The sequence below is a fragment of the Myxine glutinosa genome, chromosome 1, assembly GCF_964187855.1.
Source record: "Myxine glutinosa chromosome 1, kmMyxGlut1.1, whole genome shotgun sequence".
Classification (NCBI taxonomy): Eukaryota; Metazoa; Chordata; class Myxini; order Myxiniformes; family Myxinidae; genus Myxine; species Myxine glutinosa.
Window position 1 is genome coordinate 193,314,363 of NC_136261.1, and position 21,306 is coordinate 193,335,668.

General features: G+C 45.9%; 1 protein-coding gene and 1 long non-coding RNA gene across 3 annotated transcripts in view; one reads left to right on the forward strand and one right to left on the reverse strand.

Annotated features, from left to right (window-relative positions):
• Positions 1 to 21,306, forward strand: part of LOC137416974 (uncharacterized) — an 84,659-nt gene that overhangs the window by 31,759 nt on the left and 31,594 nt on the right. The window lies entirely within an intron of this gene.
• Positions 1 to 21,306, reverse strand: part of LOC137416972 (tensin-3) — a 154,582-nt gene that overhangs the window by 23,845 nt on the left and 109,431 nt on the right. For both annotated transcript variants that reach the window (XM_068102678.2, XM_068102677.2), the window contains 4 exons: positions 20,722 to 20,805; positions 3,388 to 3,510; positions 2,210 to 2,302; positions 1,200 to 1,277 (listed from right to left, as the gene is read on the reverse strand). In XM_068102678.2, the coding sequence (XP_067958779.2) occupies positions 1,200 to 1,277; positions 2,210 to 2,302; positions 3,388 to 3,510; positions 20,722 to 20,805 (378 nt within the window). The remainder of the gene's footprint in view (positions 1 to 1,199; positions 1,278 to 2,209; positions 2,303 to 3,387; positions 3,511 to 20,721; positions 20,806 to 21,306) is intronic.

A 21,306-nucleotide genomic window follows, 5' to 3' on the forward strand; every position in this document is an offset into this window, starting at 1 on the left:
GAGTCCATTTGTTTGTCTGTTTGTCTCTTTGTCTCTTTGTCCGCACAGAATAAATATGATTTTCTCTGCAACCGTTGGTCCGATCGACAGGAAATTTTCATCATAGGTGCAACTCCACCTGTATAAATTTTAAAGGATAATTATGACGTCATAGGTCACGTGGTTCGGCCTCCATTTGGAAAAACCGAAAAACGTTGCACCTCTATATCTCCGAAAGCGTTGCATAGAAAACTAGAGCTTCCAGGGAAGCAGAACTCAACTGAACTGACTGGACAACTTCACACACCAAGTTTGATCAAAATCCATAAATAGTTGTGGACGTTAAAGTCTTAACATCGTTTCGGAGCTGAAAACACTATGGCGGCCTATGGTGGCCATTTTGTGACGGATCGGGTTGGAATGCAATAGAAACCTACCTTGTGTGGTAAGGGTTAAACATTCTAAGTTTGATCAAAATCTGTTAATATTTGTGGACGCTAGAGTATTAACGTTGTTTTCATGACCAAAAACAAAATGGTCGCCTAAGTCCGCCATTTTTCAACGGATCGGGCTGAAATGTAATACCAACCTGGTTCTTGGGGTAAGGATGCTACATGTCAAGTTTGATCAGAATCGGTTGATATTTGTGGACGCTGGAGTGTTAACGTCGAAAAGTTAACGGACGGGTTCAGTATGTGATGAACTCAACTGGACCGTAGTCCAGTTGAGTTAAAAATTGAGACATGGCTCATTGTAAAGAACTCTCCATGGGGAATAAAATATGTTAATGATTGTCATAAGTGCCTCTATTATGACGTCATAATTCGACAAGTACAAACCTTCATCTGATCAAGATGAAATTTATTGAGCGTCATGTAGGCATAAACTTGTGGAGAAAATAATAATAATGATGACGTCATCGGTCACGTGGTTCGGCCGCCATATTTGTTTTAACACAAAAGCCTTAAAAACCACTGAAAATACATCCTGGCGAGGGTTTGCAATCTCTGATTGCTCTTTTTCTTGTTTGTTTTGGAAGACAACCACAAAATGTATTTTCTTTAAAAAGTTATGCACATTTATTTATTAAAAGCTGAACGTCAGTTGGAATTTATGGCTGAAGAGCCAATGGATAGTATCATGACTTATAATTAGAAATTCCCACATTACCTTACCAAATGTGTTTTAGTTTTGAGGATGGAGAGAGAATAATATTCCACCTTTTTCTGGAATGAGAAGTTTGCAGGGCAATGAGAGTGCTGTAATTGAGTGCTGGTAAATGAGAGCTGAGAGACTTCCTGTCAGAAAACAAACAACTGCGGGTTAGGATCCCATGCCTATTCAGCCAGCAGGATGAGACAAAGTGAAATAAGGCAAAATGCAATGAGGGAGACATGGTAGAATGAGGTGGAGACAGGATGAGGAAAAGTTAATTCAGGAAATAATTAGGCCTGAATTACTAGAGGATAAATATCGTAAGGTGTTGTTCAGTGTTTTTCAGTTGGTGTTAAGGTGTTGTGATGAAGCTAACTCTGAGGGCCTTTCACTCACTCACCGCAGGCAGGTTGGTGGTCTTTCCGTCTTCTACCGACTCCTCTCCGGCCTTGCTCCCCCAGCTCTCTCTGTGCTCTGTCCCCATAATATTCCTACAGGTCGCACAAGATCTGCGTGCAACCCTCTTATGGTTAAACTGCCAAAATCTCGGCTCTCTGCTCACCTTCACTCCTTCATTCCCTTTTTCTCCCACCTCTGGAACAAACTCCCTCACTCCCTTCAATCCCACTCCTCCCTCCAGGTCTTTAAACAGCTGTTCACCACCATCTCTTATCTTCCCCCATCCAAAACCTTGATCTTTTCTACCCCCGCTAATTTTCACCCAAGAGCCACTTTTTTGAAATTCCAACTTCTTTCCTGGAAGTCCTTGCAGTGTTCATATGTTTTATACCTCTCCCACCTCCCCCCAAGCCCTCTCCCTCCCACAGTTCTCACGATGTTCCTGCTCTCAAATGTTGTGTTTGTGTCCTTCCCCCTCTCTCCCCATCTTGTCTACCGCACCCCTTATTATATGTTTTATGTGTCGGTTTGACTTTTTGTGTGATTAATGTTCGCTCTTTCACGAGCCTCGATCTTGTATACAAAAAAAACAAAAAGAAAAAAAAAGTGCAACAAGAAGGCTTTAAATGTGTTAGAAGAAGACGAAGTAAAAAGGAGAAATAAAGGAAAAACCAACCAAAGATGGGTTCCTGAGTGCTGCCCTTAAGCTGAACACCCTTGGTTGTAGATTCAATAAGGAAGTGTCTGATCGGGTCACTGTCTCGCTCATCTGCACAAGGGATCCACTTTGAGTTAAAATATCACACCTGGTATTTTCATGTTTCACAAACATTGAGTAAAGGTGTGATTATGTTTTATAAATGCATAAATATAAGCACACTTGACTCAATATTAATCTGCATTAAATATGCAATCATCATGATATTTTTCCTGTGACCACTTAATCCAACAGGTACATCCGACAGGTACAACAGGTCTGTGTGTTAGTTTTGCCAGGCTGGAATACCATTTTATTACTTGCAAAATCAAAGATTTTTCAAGTGTATTGCTGGGTCTTGTGCGCTATTCTGTTTGTCTGTCTATTTCTTTGTCTGTCAATCGCCTACAGCTCACAATTTTAAACTGATCTTCACGAAACTTCACTCGATGGTAGAGTTGGTCATAAGGAAGAAGCCGATTGATTTGAGATCAAAGGTCAAATTTCTAAAATTGTCATTTTTCATCCAATTGACTTGAAAATTGAACCGCATTTCCATATTGAGTCACTGAATTGGGAAACCAACTATTTTTGATGTCAAAAGGTCAAAGCTCAACTAAGGTCAAACTTCTAAAATCAATTTTAATCTGAAAAATCATCACTTTTCATCCAATTGACTTGAAAATTAAACAGCAATTGCATAGTACCTCACTGAATGGGGAAACAAACTATTTTTAAAGGTCAAAAGGTGAAAGGTCAACTCAACGTCAAACTTCTGTCATCAATTATCATCTGAAAAAATAATCAACATTAATTCAATGGAATCGAGCTTTGATTAAGATTGTCAATTTAAATCTTAATGAAATGGACAATTTGATGTATCCATGGCAACTTTTTTTGGGAGGGGTGGGGTGTGGATTTTGCATACTCTGCATGACGTCTTTCTTGTTTTTCTTATTGACCCATGCATCAGACATCCAAACTTTATCAGACCAACTCTGCGGTCCTATGAATTCATTGTGATACTGGTGAGTTTCAATCATTTATTGTGCAGAAAATGATAGTCTCACACTTTTATGAAGTGAGTCAATGAACCTTGTTAATAGATTACAACATAAGTGCACCAATATAAACTTGATATGAGTGGTGAGTCTTACTGTGATGTTTAAGGCAGGCCTGTGCTGCTGATACTCGCATAGCAAGACCAAAAGCCCCGCAGAATGATGTGCTGTCTCGGATGACGAAGGCCCCTGGTTGCTGGTGCTTTAGTATGGCAATGGCTGCACAGGACAGAGAATAATTGTGAAAAGAGAGACAAAGAGGGATCATTTTTAATATCTATCGAAGGCTAACGGTGGAAGTTGTAAGTACTAAAAACACCCACTTACTCTGAGAGCAGATGAAACAAATTTGCATAACATACAGTCACGTGAAAAAGTAAGTACACCCCATGTAAAGTTTTGACTTTTTCAACATATTTCAACATACAGCAATTTGATCTTCATTTCAACAATATTGATAGATAAAGGTGATATAATATAACAAATATCATGAAACATTTACATTTTGGAGTCCATTGTATAATTTAAATAAACAAATGCAAATTTCGCATGTGGAAAAAGTAAGTACACCCCGACATTTATCACTACTTCAAATACCTAAAATTAGAATCAGGTGCACCAGCTCAGGTGCAAATGATTAGAACATCGTTAGAGAGGATCTTGGAGGAACCTGTCTTATTTAAACCTCAGACATTTAATTTGGTTTTTTTTTTTTTTTTTTTTTTTTTGTATACAGAGTCGAGGCTCATAAAAGAGCTAACATTTATCAAACAAACAAATCAAACAAACAAGCAAACAAAGTATATAAAAAGGGGAGCGGTCGACAAGATGGGGAGAGAAGGGGAGGAAGCACACAAACACAACATTTGAGAGCAGGGACATTGGGAGATGTGTGGGAGGGAGAGGGCCTGGGGGGAGGCAGGATAGGTATAAAACGCAAGGACACCAAGGACTTCCAGGAAAGAAGTCGGCACCTCAAAAAAGTGGATTTGGGGTGAAATTAGCAGGGGGTAGAAAAGATCAAGGTTTTGGATTGGGGAAGATAAGAGATGGTGGTGAACAGCCGTTTTAAAGACCTGGAGGGAGGAGTGGGATTGAAGAGAGTGAGGGAGTTTGTTCCAGAGGCAGGAGAAAAGAGGAATGAAGGAGTGAAGGTGAGCAGAGAGTCTTGATTTTGGCAGTTTAACCATAAGAGGGTTGCAGGCAGATCTTGTGCGACCTGTAGGAATATTTGGGGGACAGAGCCCAGAGAGAGCTGGGAGAGCAAGGCCGGAGAGGAGTCGGTAGAAGATGGAAAGACCACCAACCTGCCTGCGGTGAGTAAGTGAAAGGCCCTCGGAGATAGCGTCGTCGCGGAAGATTCCAATGATTCTGAACGCTTTGGTTTCAACAGCGTGAAGACGAGCTAGATGTGAGGCAGGAGCACCAGCCCAGAAGGTAGAGCAGTACTCCATTGAGCTGCGGATGAAAGCCTTGTATGTGGTGAGGAGCTCAGGTGTGCCAAGGAATGACTTCGCACAACGGAGGATGCCCCGTTGGCAACTGGCTTTGGAGGCCAGATTTGAAATGTGGTTTTCCCAGGAAAGATCATGGCAGATAGTGAGACCCAAAAGCTTGAGTGACAGAACTTCATGGAGAGGATTATTCAGAAAGTTGATGGGAGGGTTGTCCAGTCGGTCTTTTCGGAGAGACATCGTAAGAGTGTGAGATTTGTCAGGATTGAAAGACATGTTCCACTTGTTTGCCCAGTCTGTGATTTTGTCCAGGTCTGCAGAGAGTGAGGAGGCTGCAGACTGCCGATCTGAGGGATGAGGAATGGAGCGGCAGAGAGTGGAGTCATCAGCAAAGAGATAGAGAGGATTTTCAAGAGAGTCAGAGAGATCATTGATAAAACCACCGTTTAGAGGCCATTTTTCCCCGCAAAGCGGGGGTTGGCCTTTTCGGGGACCGTGGTTGTTGTTGTTTTTTGGTCCCCTTTTTGAAGCAATGTTTTACGGCCGGATGCCCTTCCTGCCGCCAACCCTGTTTGTCGCCTTTTTTTTTTTTTACGATAAACAGGGAATTACCAGTGTACTGGTACTCAATTTGCCGACCTCGGAAGGATGACAGGCTGAGTCAACCCCCCTGGTGTTAATTCAGCAATCGACCGGGATTCGAACCCAGGATCCTTGGATCCTAAGCTGGCACCCTAGCCGCTAGCCCAACACCAGGGACTCCAACACCAGGGACAACACCAGGTGTACAAAGGTAGAGAGATCATTGATGAAGACCAGAAAAAGCACAGGGCCCAGAACACTGCCTTGGGGAACTCCAGCCTGAACAGGAAGAGGAGATGAGAGAAACCCATTCAGGGCCACACGTTGACTACGACTAGAGAGGAAGTCCGCCAGCCATGCGTGGAGATTTCCATGGATACCAAAGGAGGAGAGTTTGGTGAGCAGAGCGGGGTGCCAGACCGTATCGAAGGCACGTGATATGTCAAGGGAGACAGCTCTAATTTCCTGTTTGGCATTGAGGACCTCCATCCATTGTTGAGACAGCAGAAGCAGCATGTCCAGAGTAGAGTGACCTGGTCTGAAACCAAATTGATGATCAGAGATCAAGCCATTGGAGAAGAGGAAAGATTTCATATCTGAAGCAATGATTGATTCCATGACTTTGCTGATAATTGGGAGAAGGCTGATTGGTCTGTTGTTGCTAGGATCTGTTTTTGCACCTTTTTTGTGCAAAGCGGTGATGTTGGCTGATTTCCAAGCAGATGGCAGTTGACCTTGAGCAAAAGAGAGGGTAAAGAGAACAGAGAGAGGGAGTGAAAGAACGGAAGAACAGGATTTTAGGACCCGTGGGCTGATGCCGTCAGGTCCAGTTGCAGAATCAGAGTCGAGGGTTGACAGAAACTTTTCCACCTTGTCAGGAGGAAAGGACACGGAGTCCAGGAGCAGCTGGGTACGACTGGGTACGGTGGGTACAGAGAGGGATGGGTTTGGGACACAAGATTTCTGAAACGCCTTTAACTTTGTTGTTAAAGTGCGCGGCGTCACCATGCCTGGATCAAAAGAGCTCTCTGAGGCCTTCAGAAAGAAGGTTATAGATGCCTACGAGTCTGGGAAGGGATTTAAAAAGATCTCCAAGCAATTTGAAATCAATCATTCGACTGTCCGGAAGATCATCTACAAGTGGAGAAGATTCCAAACAACTGCCAACTTGTTCAGGCCATGTCGCCCCAGCAAGTTCAGCCCAACAGCAGATCGCAAGATGCTGAAAGAAGACTCTAAGAACCCCAAAATGTCATCACGGGACCTACAGGTAGCTCTTGCCACTGTTGATGTCAAAGTGCACGAGTCAACCATTAGAAAGAGGCTGCACAAACTTGATCTTCATGGGAGGTGTGCCAGGAGGAAACCTTTGCTGTCCAGAAAGAACATCAGGGCAAGACTAAAGTTTGCCAATGAACACCTCGGCAAAGACCAGCACTTCTGGAACAATGTGCTCTGGACAGATGAGTCAAAGGTAGAGCTATTTGGCCACAGTACCAGAAGACATGTTTGGCGAAAACCAAAGACAGCATTTGACCACAAGAACCTGATACCAACTGTAAAGCATGGTGGTGGAAATATTATGGTTTGGGGCAGCTTTGCTGCATCAGGGCCGAGGCAGCTCACCATCATAAAATCCACTATGAATTATTCATTGTACCAGAGGGTGCTTGAGGATAATGTGAGGCCATCTGTCGGAAAGTTGAAGCTCAACCGAAGGTGGACCTTGCAACATGACAATGACCCTAAACATAGCAGTAAATCCACCAAGGAATGGCTGAAAAGAAAGAAATGGAGGGTTCTGGAATGGCCAAGTCAAAGCCCGGATCTAAATCCCATCGAGATGTTGTGGGGGGATTTGAAACAAGCTGTGCATGCAAGAAACCCCTCAAACATCACACAGCTGAAAGAATTCTGCATGGAGGAGTGGGCAAAAATTTCTCCCAGTCGATGTGAGAGACTGGTAGACAGTTATAAGAAATGCCTACTTGAGGTTGTTTCTGCCAAAAGGGGCAATACCACCTATTAGAGCCAAGGGTGTACTTACTTTTTCCACATGTGAAATTTGCATTTATGTTTATTTAAATTATACAATGGACTACAAAATGTAAATGTTTCATGATATTTGTTGTATTACATCACCTTTATCTATCAATATTGTTGAAATGAAGATCAAATAGCTGCATGTTGAAATATGTTGAAAAAGTCAAAATTTTACATGGGGTGTACTTACTTTTTCACGTGACTGTATATGTATACATGCATACTGTATATATATATATATATATATATATATATATATAAATATATTGTTACTGATCGCGGTTTAGATGTTATGATGGGCCGAGCGGATGGTCCAACCGCGACCGTTGCAGGATCCCCGATTCACCCAGAACTTTGGCCGTATCGCACCGCAGCTGCCCAATCTGGGAAAAGACTAAAACGACGAAATGCAAAGAGGAAAAGGAATAAAACGAGAAGACGGACAGAAGAGTAATTGGATTTATTGTACACACACAAGCAAAAAGGAGCAATCAAGTTTATTTACAACACATAAGACGCAGGTGACACAGTGCAAATACTAGCTTATACAGACTTAATTAACCCAGGGACAGAACAAACAAAACAAACTCACGTACACAAGAAGGGTGGAAAGGCTAGAGGTGGATGGCTGGAGGGAGAGGAAGGTCCAAGGGGGTCCTGCAGCCCGATCGGCGCGTTTAGCAGCCGCCGTTCCTTTGCGGCCCTGCTCAAAACCGCCGTTCAGGCCCCAAGCTGCTGTTGTGGCTGCTGTGGACGTCGCGTGCTTTGCCAGGACTCGTCTGGTCCATCTGGTCCAACCCTCAACTCTTTCTTGGTCCACTCACTCCTCACCGCAACCAACGCAACCACTGACCACCACCACCGACTCCTCACCGCAACCAACGCAACCAACTGACCACCGACTCCACTGACTGACTCTCGACTCTCCGACTCTTCTTGCACGCGCGCCTTTATAGCGCCTCCAGCGATCAAGCCGCCGGCCCTCAGGACACGCCCATCGGTGTGCTCACCTCGGCCCTGATTGGTCGGCACGGCCCTCTAGCTCCGCCCTTGATGACGATGGGCGGGCACGCCTTTCTTCCCCGACCCGAGCCTCGTGGCCAATGGTGGTTGAAGAAAACCGCCCAAAATGCAGTTGGCCATTGAAATGAAATGAAAGGGGATCTATTCTCTTTCACTGGTGCAATGGAGTACTTCAATTAATGGGAGACACAGCCTTACCCTAAAACACAGAATAAGAGATAACTATCAAACAGGGGTATTCTATTATTTGGCTGACGTGTATGCTTGTGGACTAATTATGGGATGCCCTTTCACCTTTACACAGCTCCGGAGGCAGGGGGGCGCAGAATAAACAATAATCATCACCAATTTACCACAATACAACACAATCAAAAAAATACAGGCCTCATATCCGCAACACTGCACCCTCCTCCTCTTAGGCATGCCCCGGGCCTACAACTTTTATTTAGTGTGACACGTAGGTGTAGTTCCCTCTACTTTTAACCTGACCCTGAGTGCGACAGTTTTAAAACATAAATAAATGTGTCCCGCTGCTCCATTGCACCCTGCCTAACAGACTTACGCCCACAGTTAACCGAATTGCGGAATGGTCTTCAAACTACACACTGACGGTGGGGAGCATTATTTACAATGACGCTATTTTTATTTACAAGACTAACCCAGGACCTGTGATTGTTCTTTCTGGGGGGGAGACAGTCTGCTCTGCATCGATGCACCATTAAAGCACCTAAAAACGCACCAATACACACCCAAGCACCAATCGGTGCAGTCACCATAGTTCATCAGTGTTCAATGCATGTTCCATAAAAATAAAATCAACAACCCCTAACCCTGCAGGTGATCTCTTGCTCTTCGGCTCCCTCTGCTGGTTATTATTATTTGGTCTTCCAGATGTTGTCATTCTTTTGCTTTGCTTACTGGCGGCCTATTTGTATTAAAACTTGCACCCAATGTGTCCATTTTTATTTATTTTATTTATGGCCCACAGGGCCGACTACGTGTGGTTCACCTGTGGGGCATCAGTGCCCTGTGGCCAAGGTCCGCCAGCAAGATGTCGGGCCCTCATGGCCGGTTCCAGCAGAGGGGCCATGCCCCAACCCATGGGGTCCATAAGTGGTGCTTGGCCACAGACATGTGGTCCATAATGTGGTGCATCGATGCAGACAGCTGGTTCTGGGAATTCCGGGCGCACAATGGAGGACTCACGCACGCTCCCCTCGGCACCCAATGGCGCACAGGTCATGTGGGAGACAAAAAGAGACAATTGAGCGAGGGGTAAGGTCACAAGGGTACACATCAATAAGGCAATGCAAGGCGAAATGCGTACGGAGGGCAAAGTGAGAAAGCTCGTCCCTACCGTACGTCACCCCCCTGTCACCTACACTACCCTTGCCCTTACCCCATATGTACAAAATCTAACCATTTACAAATCCGTCACTACTGTCACGTCTTCCCCATATTTCTCCTATACCAAATTCGTCTCCACAATCCCTCTATCCAAAATTTGCCATCACCAAATTCGTCATCAATCCTCATAAGGAGGAAGAGATGGAATTACGCACAATGTCACACCCACGTCATGATGCGTCTCACAATCCAAACATTTGCATCATAAAAAATCATAAAAACATGGCATGGTGTGGAGTACCTGTCACCTCAGGTGAGTGGATGCAGATGGTGCGAGGAGATCCTTCATCCTAACTATCCTCTAAATGATTTTAACACACTTTACACTACCCGGGGTCTTTCCCCGCCAATCCATTGGCCACTTATACTATGGGTTCTAAAAACCAATTCCCATTGACCAAACTGTGGTGCTTCTCAATTTGGGGTCTCACTCCCCCGATTCATCTCCCGGTGCCCTCGCACAATTTCTGGGCTGCGACATGTAGCTCTCCCAGCAGGTCTACCCAACTGCACACCTCCACCACTGTAGTTGCCACCCGAGCTTACCTAGCTCCTCACCCTAACCTAACTAACTGGGGAAGACCCCTCCTGGTCTGTCACCCCACTCGGTGCCCTCTGGCACTGGGCTACCCGGGTCCGTCCTCCGGATCCTCGGGCCCCATCCACAACAACTACCGGCTCCCAGAGCCCACCTGCGGCCTCACCTGGCCGACATCCTCACAGTGGTGGAGTGCCCAAACCAACTACACACACTAACAGGCTACACGCCCAGCCATTTCCACAACACTAATGCACCCATCCAAAGACCATTCTTTCACCCGCACCACAGATGCCAATATCCAACCACAATTTACCTGTACCCTCTACCTAACACTTACACTACCCGCCCCGGGTATCCGTGATGGGGGTCCACTCTTCCCCCATTCACACCTTCGCACCATCCTCTCCACTCCACAATTTCCACCATACTCACTCCACGACCATCCATTCCAATACTCCATACCATTTATTCCATACACCTGTCCTCCATTCACCTGTCGTTGCACACCTGTGCAATCATACCTGGTGCCACCTGCACCCTCCTCCTCTTCCTGGACCAGTTGGTCAACACAACACACATCACCATCACTCACTCATACACTGCTCCACACACCTGTTCAGTTGCACACCTGTGCAATCACACCTGTTCAATCACACCTGTTCAATCCTCACACACACGGCATCATCTCAGCTAACTACTCCCCTCTGAAACTTGCGCTTCCCAGTCGTCCCTTTAAACTATTGCGCTCCCTCGTCATTATCATCCATACTAATCTACCTGCGTCCCCACTACAGGTATCATTGTCACTAACTAACCTTAACGTTACCTATTGTCATCTTCGCCAGATCCCTACACACGATATAACCTAACCCACCCGGGCTAGTTTTCACTGCCATACACCCCATAAACTATAGCGCATTTGCCCCCACCTGTGAGGGATGGTGGATTTGCCATCCCACCACATCGGGGGGAGGTCCTATCAATTTCGCTCGTCCAAATCCAACAAATCAAAAATTTGCCATTCATCTGCCAACCACCGTACCAATCATCAAATTTTGCCTTTTTCTAATTTTGGGTCCAAAACACTATCCTCATCACCCGTCTACTTATTAGATCCTCTCGGTGCGCCAATTCCCTTCTAAAGCTCGGCTTCGTACAGCCGAGCAATGAATACGGGTTGTTTTGTGCCAGCGGCTGGATACGTCCCGCATTCGGGGCAGGAACGGGGGCTTACCCGGGCCGAGATTCCACGCACCACCTCGGCGTGGAGCCATCCAATGTCCCGATCTCGACCTGCCGGCACGTCTCAACAAAAAGTGGTCGCCATGACGACCCTTCCTATCGAGCTGCCCGCTCAGCCTAGTGGAGCACGGATGCGGCCGTTCCAAGCGAGGCCCAGCGTGGATCGCGTACGGCGGTCCTTTCGAACCCGCCGTGGCTCGGATCCCCGCTGGTTCTCGCGGCACGCGAAGCTGCCCGACGCGCACCGAGGGCCCGATTCGGCTATAAGTCGTTCTAACCTCTAACCCGGTTACCGTCGATGCCTTACCTGCATGCTTACACGCATACGCTACCCCTTTCTTGCTCATACCTCCAGCTGTTCCCATGCTCCTCGTACCTTTCCTTACACACCTCGGTACACTCATTCCGCTCACAGACTTGGTCACACACCTGACCACCGAACACTTTGGCACACATTCGTTGGTCGCACACCTCACCAACACACCTCTTCGCGCCCCCTCCTCGGTCACCTCCTCTGTGACAATCACAGGTGTGCTTTCACTCGCACACCCAACCACGTGCCTCACTACCAATTCCAGCGTGCATTCCCACACACGCTCTACCATTCCAGGTGTGCTTCCTTTCTCACCTGTCACAACCAACTCACGCTCCATGTCACTCTCACTACTTTCACCTCCACTCTTGACAGCGCACTCACCCTTACTCTCGACAGCGCACTCTTTCCTCATGCACCTGTCCGTTACACACCTTTCTCGCGCACACTCTCCCGTTACACCCTCTGTAACACTCACCACAGGTGTGCACTCTTCCTTACTTTTGACAGCGCACTCTTTCCCCATGCACCTGTCCGTCACACATCTTTCTCGCGCACACTCTCCCGTTACATCCTCTGTAACTCTCACCACAGGCGTGCATTCTCCCTTTACACCCTCCGTAACACTCCTCACTACGCGCTTCCATGTGCCCCCTCGCACACGCGCTACTACCGACTCACTCTTGACAGCACACTCACTGGTCGGCGCGCACTTTTTCCTCACACACCCCATGGTCGGACATTCTCGCACACCTCTTTTTTCGCACACCTGACCTGTCACACACTTCACCAACGGCCTCTCATGAACAACCGGATCCATAGCAACCCCCAAGCCGACTGAAGCTTTCCTCACATCATATACATTGCCGAATATTTCGCCACTCACCTTGGCACCTCGTCTCCGCACCTCTTTTGCCACCTGCAAACTCTTTATTTGGTTAGTGAGCATCACATTATGAGTTGAGCACCGACCTTGCACATATTCCATCACCTCCTCCTGGATTTCTCTTTTAGTTTCTGTCCGTCTCTTCTTAATTTCACTCACCTCTTCTTCCACTTCCTCTAATTTTTGCTTCACCTCTTTTATTCCCCGGTGCGTCTCCTCAAGTTCGTCCTCTAAGGCTACCGTGACCGTCTCTATGTGCATCCTCACCTCTCGGTCCTTCGTCTCCATTATCTCTGTCACCTCGTCCACCCTCATTGTCAGTTCCTCACGAACCATCTGACATTGCTTCTGTGTCGCTATTAATTCGTTTTTAATTTCTTTTTGTGTCGCCTTTAACCCTCCTAGTACCGCAGTGTTCTTTTGAACCTGCTCCACTAGTTCTTTTTGTCCCTCCGTCAGCTGTTCCACCTCCTCCGTCAGATCTTCTATTCCCCCTTGTAACTTTGCCGCCCCATTTCTCACCTCTTTCTCCATACGCTTTTCGCCTCGCTTTACCTCCTCGCATAGCCCCGAGACCTCCTCACTCACACCTCGTCGTATCTCCTCTTTCATCTCCTCCATCTCCTTTGTAGATGCCACCCTCATCTGTCCCAATTCATCCCTCTGAGCATCCAATTTGGTTTCTACCCCGATTTTTACCTCCTCTATCTGCTCTCCCATTTGTTTAATTTCTCGGGCGGATTGCTCCCCTATCTCCCGCAATTTGCCTTCCATCCTGTTTTCTAACCCCATTAACCCATTTTTCACCCCCTCTAACTGATTCTCCTGGGCAGCCATTCTATTTTCCACCCCCGTTAACCCATGTTTCACCCCTTCCATCTGATTCTCCTGGGCAGCCATTCTATTTTCCACCCCCGTTAACCCATGTTTCACCCCTTCTATCCCATTGTCTAACCCCTCAAATTTCTTGTCTAACTTCCCAATTTGGGCATTGGTACCCCTCGCTTCGTCCCTCATTGCCCCCTCCATCCTATCCATTTTTGCATTCAGTTGGGTCAAGAATAATCTGAGGTCAAACCCGGTTTGCCCAGCGTCCCCAGCCGCCACCGCGGGCTCGCCCTCCACTGCGCCGCTATTTTGGGACTCTTCAACCACGTGCGCGAGCACGCCATTTTGTGCACCTGATACCCCCTCAACCACATTGCCAATGTTCTCCTCCTCTCTTTCATCCACATACATTTCCCCGAGGTCCTGGGTCGATTCTACCCCGTCTATCTCTCCCACCGGCATCCCGTCGCCTTGACCAGCCATGGCGCGATTTCAAAATTCGGGTTTTTGTAAAACAAAACAAATTTCACCGTTAATAATTTCGAGCGCGTGAAGCGCGCTTCGGGTCCAATCCCACTTCCCGACACCAATTGTTACTGTACTAACACAATTGGTGTCCAAAATTTGGGCTAAATAAATTTAGTTCCAGGTTCGAATCCCAACTCCTGACTACCAATTGTTACTGATCGCGGTTTAGATGTTATGATGGGCCGAGCGGCTGGTCCAACCGCGACCGTTACAGGATCCCCGACTCACCCGATTCACCCAGAACTTTGGCCGTATCGCACCGCAGCTGCCCAATCTGGGAAAAGACTAAAACGACGAAATGCAAAGAGGAAAAGGAATAAAACGAGAAGACGGACAGAAGAGTAATTGGATTTATTGTACACACACAAGCAAAAAGGAGCAATCAAGTTTATTTACAACACATAAGACGCAGGTGACACAGTGCAAATACTAGCTTATACAGATTTAATTAACCCAGGGACAGAACAAACAAAACAAACTCACGTACACAAGAAGGGTGGAAAGGCAAGAGGTGGATGGCTGGAGGGAGAGGAAGGTCCAAGGGGGTCCTGCAGCCCGATCGGCGCGTTTAGCAGCCGCCGTTCCTTTGCGGCCCTGCTCAAAACCGCCGTTCAGGCCCCAAGCTGCTGTTGTGGCTGCTGTGGACGTCGCGTGCTTTGCCAGGACTCGTCTGGTCCGTCTGGTCCAACCCTCAACTCTTTCTTGGTCCACTCACTCCTCACCGCAACCAACGCAACCACTGACCACCACCACCGACTCCTCACCGCAACCAACGCAACCAACTGACCACCGACTCCACTGACTGACGCTCGACTCTCCGACTCTTCTTGCGCGCGCGCCTTTATAGCGCCTCCAGCGATCAAGCCGCCGGCCCTCAGGACACGCCCATCGGTGTGCTCACCTCGGCCCTGATTGGTCGGCACGGCCCTCTAGCTCCGCCCTTGATGACGATGGGCGGGCACGCCTTTCTTCCCCGACCCGAGCCTCGTGGCCAATGGTGGTTGAAGAAAACCGCCCAAAATGCAGTTGGCCATTGAAATGAAATGAAAGGGGATCTATTCTCTTTCACTGGTGCAATGGAGTACTTCAATTAATGGGAGACACAGCCTTACCCTAAAACACAGAATAAGAGATAACTATCAAACAGGGGTATTCTATTATTTGGCTGACGTGTATGCTTGTGGACTAATTATGGGATGCCCTTTCACCTTTACACAGCTCCGGAGGCAGGGGGGCGCAGAATAAACAATAATCATCACGAATTTACCACAATACAACACAATCAAAAAAATACAGGCCTCATATCCGCAACAATATATATATATTATGACTTATATATACATATTGTTGCGGATATGGGATTTGGCCTCCATCCATATCCGCTTGTAAATATTCCCCTATTTCCCCAATACTCCCCAACTATCCCCAATCCCCCATTCCCTAGTCCCATTTTCTGTAAACAACACTCTGTAGAACCGACCTTCCCCTTTTTCCCCCATTAAATGTCGTGCCCAGGTTCACCGCATCTCACGTAGACAACTTTTGGACATCTTGCTAGTTATTCTTAGTCTATGTCAGTTAAGGACTCGTTTCCATTAATTCTGACTCTTCGTTGCACCAGAATGTGATTGTATGGCACCATTAGTAAGTTTAGGACCTCCCAATACCTCCCCGCATCTCTTCCTCATGGAACAACAACACCAACAACAACAACAGCGGCGGCGGCGCGGCGGCGGCGCGGGGAGTGCGCGTCCTCACTCCGGCTTGGTTAGCCGCCATTGAACATGTGCTCCGACGGGGTTACCACGCAGGGGCTCACTGTCAGCTCCTCGTCAAGGGCGGAGCCCGGTAGCCCCCCGCACCCAATAAGAAGCGGCGGACTGATTCCATCTGGGGTGGAGCTAATGAGCCGAGGGCGTGTCACTCCCCGCTGGGATGCGCAGGAAGACGGAGGTGACGTCAGATGCGCCTCAGCTTGGAGAGAAAAGGACGCCACCTTCCGAGCGCGACAATACCTCCCCGCATCTCTGGACCGGACCGTGTGGATTCTGCCCCTGAGCCAAGGTGCACCTTGAGCTATCGACTGCCTGTCCTTCCCAGCCATCAATCCCTGTGTGAGTCAGTCTTGTCCCGTTTGTCTGTGGTCTGTCGGGAATTAAGATAAGACTGTGTCTAAGTGCCCATCTTGCTGTGCTTTACCTCTTGCCGTGTAATCTAACCGTTCTGCATAACCAATATTATATCCTCCTCCGGAGGTCTTGAGAACTGTACCCCTTGTGTCGTTGCCTTAATCCCAGCCGTTGTGTCCTTTTCCTTCATTGATTTAGCATAGCGCGATTCGGCCAACGTTCGAGTGTAATCGGGTAACTTGTGCGAACACGGCGGCCATTCCGCTCGGCCCATCATAACATCTAAGTCGTGTCCGTAACAATATATATATATATCTATATATATATATATATAAATATATATATATATATATATTATAATAGCCGTAGATGATTCTGTCTGTCTGTCTGTTGGGCGTCTGTCCGGGGTGTGGCTTACTCGGTTTGCAGAGTAGCTCCACCCATAGCTCCACCCATTCTGGGAAAGGCTTCGCTTCATATAAACAAATATCCACCATTTTATTAACTCGCATAGCTTTGAGGCCTGTTTTGTATGCCCGTGGTGTCTTGCTCTCTCTCCCAGTTTTATTTCAAATCAAATTCGATATATCATTTCATTTTTCACAGTCGCTAACATAGTTTTAGACTCGGTTGAAAAAAAACGGGAAGAAAATCCAATGAAAGTTGCCGTTTATAGAACGAAATGAATTCTCAAACGCCTGTAACTTCAAAGCCATTGAGTCTCTCTCACACCTTTATGTCCAATCTAACTCACCATTTGATTTCATTTTTATCGATGGTTTTGGACTCGGTGTCAGCAACGCAGGAAAATGCAGAGATATATTTTAAAAAATACACCATATCACCGCCCACCGCCCAACCGCCAACAACCGCCCAATATGTATCATACACCGCCCAACATGTATCATACACCGCCCAACATGTATCATACACCGCCCAACATGACAGACGGCAACATGTCGACATTATCGCTTTTTCTTTAAACCGAGTGAACCGAGCCGAACCGAATAAACCGAGTGAATTCACCGTTTACTTTTGATGACAGTCGTCACAAAACGACATATATTTCTTCGTTTTTATTTCATTCAACATTATTAGCCGGAAGTAAAATATGGTTCAGGAAATTACCGAGAGATATTTCTTCGTTTCTTTATTTATTAGTTATTTGCGCATACACTTTAAATAGGTTTATTTGAAATCTTTAATTTTCACAATGTAATATATTTGTCATTTGATGATGACGAGACACTTCCTCTTGACTCGAGACAATTCATGCGTTGCGTGGAAACTTCCATTTCCAAAATGAATGACACAGTCGATGAAGAACGACTCGGTGTCAGCAACGCGGGAAAATGCAGAGATATATTTTTAAAAATACACCATATCACCGCCCAACACCGCCCAACAGCCAACAAGTATCATACACCGCCCAACATGACACAGACAGCAACATGTCGACATTATCGCTTTTTCTTTAAACCGAGTGAACCGAGCCGAACCGAATACACCGAGTGAATTCACCGAGCGAATTTCATCCAATTCCATCCAATTCCACCGAGTTTCATGAAACCGAGAGATATTTCTTCGTTTTTATTTTATTATAGTTAGCAGCAGAAGTACCCAGCGTTGCCGGGCGGGGGAGGGGGGAAGGGCACGTACACTTTAAACATGTATATACATGTGGGATGTGGGATATATACATGTGGGACATGTGCACGTGTGTGTGTGTGTGTGTGTGTGTGTGTGTGTGTGTGTGTGTGTGTGTGTGTGTGTGTGTGTGTGTGTGTGTGTACGTGTGTGTGTACGTGTGTGTGTGTGTGTGCGCGTGTGCGCGTGCATGTGTGTGTGTGTGTATATATGTGTGTGTATGTGTATGTAGGCTAACCCCCGCTCTAGCAGGGAAAATGGCCTTAAAATGCATGTTGTTGTTGTATGTGTGTATATATGTCTGTGTGTGTGTGTATGTGTGTATATGTGTCTGTACGTGTGTGTGTGTGTGTGGAGATGTATATATGTGTATAATGTGCATATATGTGTATATGTGGATACATATGTGTATACATATTTGCATATGTGCATATGTGTATATGTGTCTGTACGTGTGTGTGTGTGTGTGTGTGTGTGTGTGTGCATGTGTGTGCATGTGTGTCGATGTACGTGTGTGTGTATGTGTATATGTGTGTGGGTGTATATGTGTGTGTGTGTGTGTGTGTGTGTGTGTGTGTGTATATATATGTAAACATGGGCCGGCGTGTGTGTAAAGTGTGAGGAGGTATTGGAGAGGAAAATGCAGAGATTTTTTTTTTTAAATCGCGCCATGATGATAAACGAAAATACACCGCCTAAAATAACAGTCTACATATCTATCTATAATTCCAGTAATCTCTGTCTGTACGTTTGTCTGTGACCGCTGTTTCTCGACAACCACGGGTCCGATATACTTTTAACTTGCCAGGTATATTGCTGGGGACCCGAGGATGTGCCTTTTCAAGGTTTCATATTAATCGGACAATTACTTACCGAGCTATGTCCAAAAAACGATTCAACCAATCAGAGAGCAGCGAACGATCGCGTGTGCCGAACGTGGAGGACACACTCTGCCTCGGATGGCACATTTGAGAGCGTATTCATTTATTTCACGTTTGCAAACTATGTTGGCGTTAAACTATGTTTTACAACTAATAAAAACGAATTTGCGATTCATTCGCTTTCCTGCGCGTTTGTGCACGCGATGGCGATTTCTTTACCAAACTCCGGAAGCCGTTCGCTTTGGACCAAACCATTGCATGTAAATAGAGGGGGGGGGATTGTCACCACTCGCAAGCCGTTCGCTTTGGACCAAACCATTTCATGTAAATAGAGGGGGGGGATATAATTTTAGATATAGATATAGTACGGGCATGCCCTAGTATTTAAAATTCGTCACACACATCCATGCCCGTGGGATTCCCACAGGTGGGAATCCCACGGGCATGGATGTGTGTGACATTTCGACATATTGAGTTACATGCTGCGCCTGCACATTCAGTTATATAAAATGGTTACTGGCAATTGATCACATCCTCAAATGATGTAATCCACACAATTTATGTACTTTACATAACGTTAATAGGAATACATGCCCGTGTAGATGGGAATGACATATAATTCACCGAAAACGTTGAAGCAACCGCATAATATTACGGTGATGTTTAACTCTGAGTGAGAATAGTCTGAGGATGTGATCAATTGCCAGTAACCATTTTATATAACTGAATGTGCAGGTGCAGCATCTAACTCAATATGTCGAAATGTCACACACATCCATGCCCGTGGGATTCCCACGGGTGACCCCGCTCGTGTGTGTGTGTGTGTGTATATATATATATACACACACACCCACACACATCTGTGATCTACCTAAGATAATGCTATATCTGACCTTCCTTAGACCAGTTTCAAATGTAAGATTATCAAAATCTTTTGCAAATCTAAGATGATCAAATTGAGCAATATTTGTCACTTTATCCAGGACAGAAGGGGGCATTGCAACCTCATGTAATGCCAGGAAAAGCCACAAAACTACAACACTCCATCCCTCCTCCTCCTCCTTCACCCCTACCATTATTCATCTAAACTAGGGCATGCCCGTACGTGGGTGCCCGTTCCTTGCCAAAAAAAAAAAAAAACGCTACCCGTACGCTCTACCCCGCCCGTACGCCCGTAAACAAAAAAAACAACGCTCTTCGCTTCCGCCCTTCGCTCTGACTGAATTGGGAGAAATAATGCGCATAAGAAATCGAGAAATTATTATTTTCTCCGGAAGAAATCGAATTACGAACCGTAATGGCGCACGCGCTCGGCTCGGCTCGCTCTCACATCGGCCACGCCTACGGAACAACGCGTTCTGTGATTGGCTGCCGGAAGTGCAGTCTTCACTGTCCGGAAGGTCGCAAATCGCAGTTACGATGAATCGCAAATTAGTTTTAATTAGTTTTAAAACATAGTTTAACGGCAACATAGTTTTCCAACGTGAAATAAATGAATACGCTCTCAAATGTGCCGTCCGAGGCAGAGTCTGTTCGCCACGTTCGGCACACGTGATAGCTCGCTGCTCTCTGATTGGTTGAATCGTTTTTTGGACATAGCTCGGTAACTACTTCTCCGATTAATATGAAACCTTGAAAAGGCACATCCTCGGGTCCCCAGCAATATACCTGGCAAGTTTAAAGTATATCGGACCCGTGGTTGTCGAGAAACAGCGGTCACAGACATACAGACATACAAACATACAAACATACAAACATACAAACATACACACAGAGATTACTGGAATTATAGATAGATGTATCCACAGATGCATCTGCATAATCTGAGAATAATCCTTTCAATGAAAATTCAGGCCAATCTAATCGGTTTCCTTAGAAATTACAGGCTCACAAAAAATGGTTATTTCCTTGATACATATGACTGACCTTGTTCTCGAGTAATTCGTGGTTTGTACCAGAACTTAGACGTGTCCTGGACAAATGTAGAAGTGATCCCGCTCTTCAGATCCTCTGCAAAGTTTTGCAAGAATGAATGAGAGAAGGAATGCAAATATCATGCAATGGATTACAATCATGACAAATGAGGGAGAAACTACATAAGATAACCAAATATGTTATTGTTCCCTCTCTGGTGTATTTGTCTAAATGGGATGCAAATCCAGATAAATGTTTGCACCTATAGTTCCTAAATTATTAGCGATTTGTGAGGTCGGATTTAGGATAGGAACCTTGATTATTTCCTTGATACATATGACTGACCTTGAAATGACTTCCATGCAATGACTTCCCTCCATGCCATGTGACACATGAAATGTCAAGCGATGCCAATATATAGTGGACTGATTTCTTCACCACATGTAAAATATTATTGGTTATAACTACCATTATCATTATTATTGTTGATATTATTTTTGATGAAGCACTTTTAACACAAAATAATCACAAAGTGTTAAAAACACTATCTTCTTTGTACTATAATGTGTTTATATATTTAAAGAAATAATAACCATG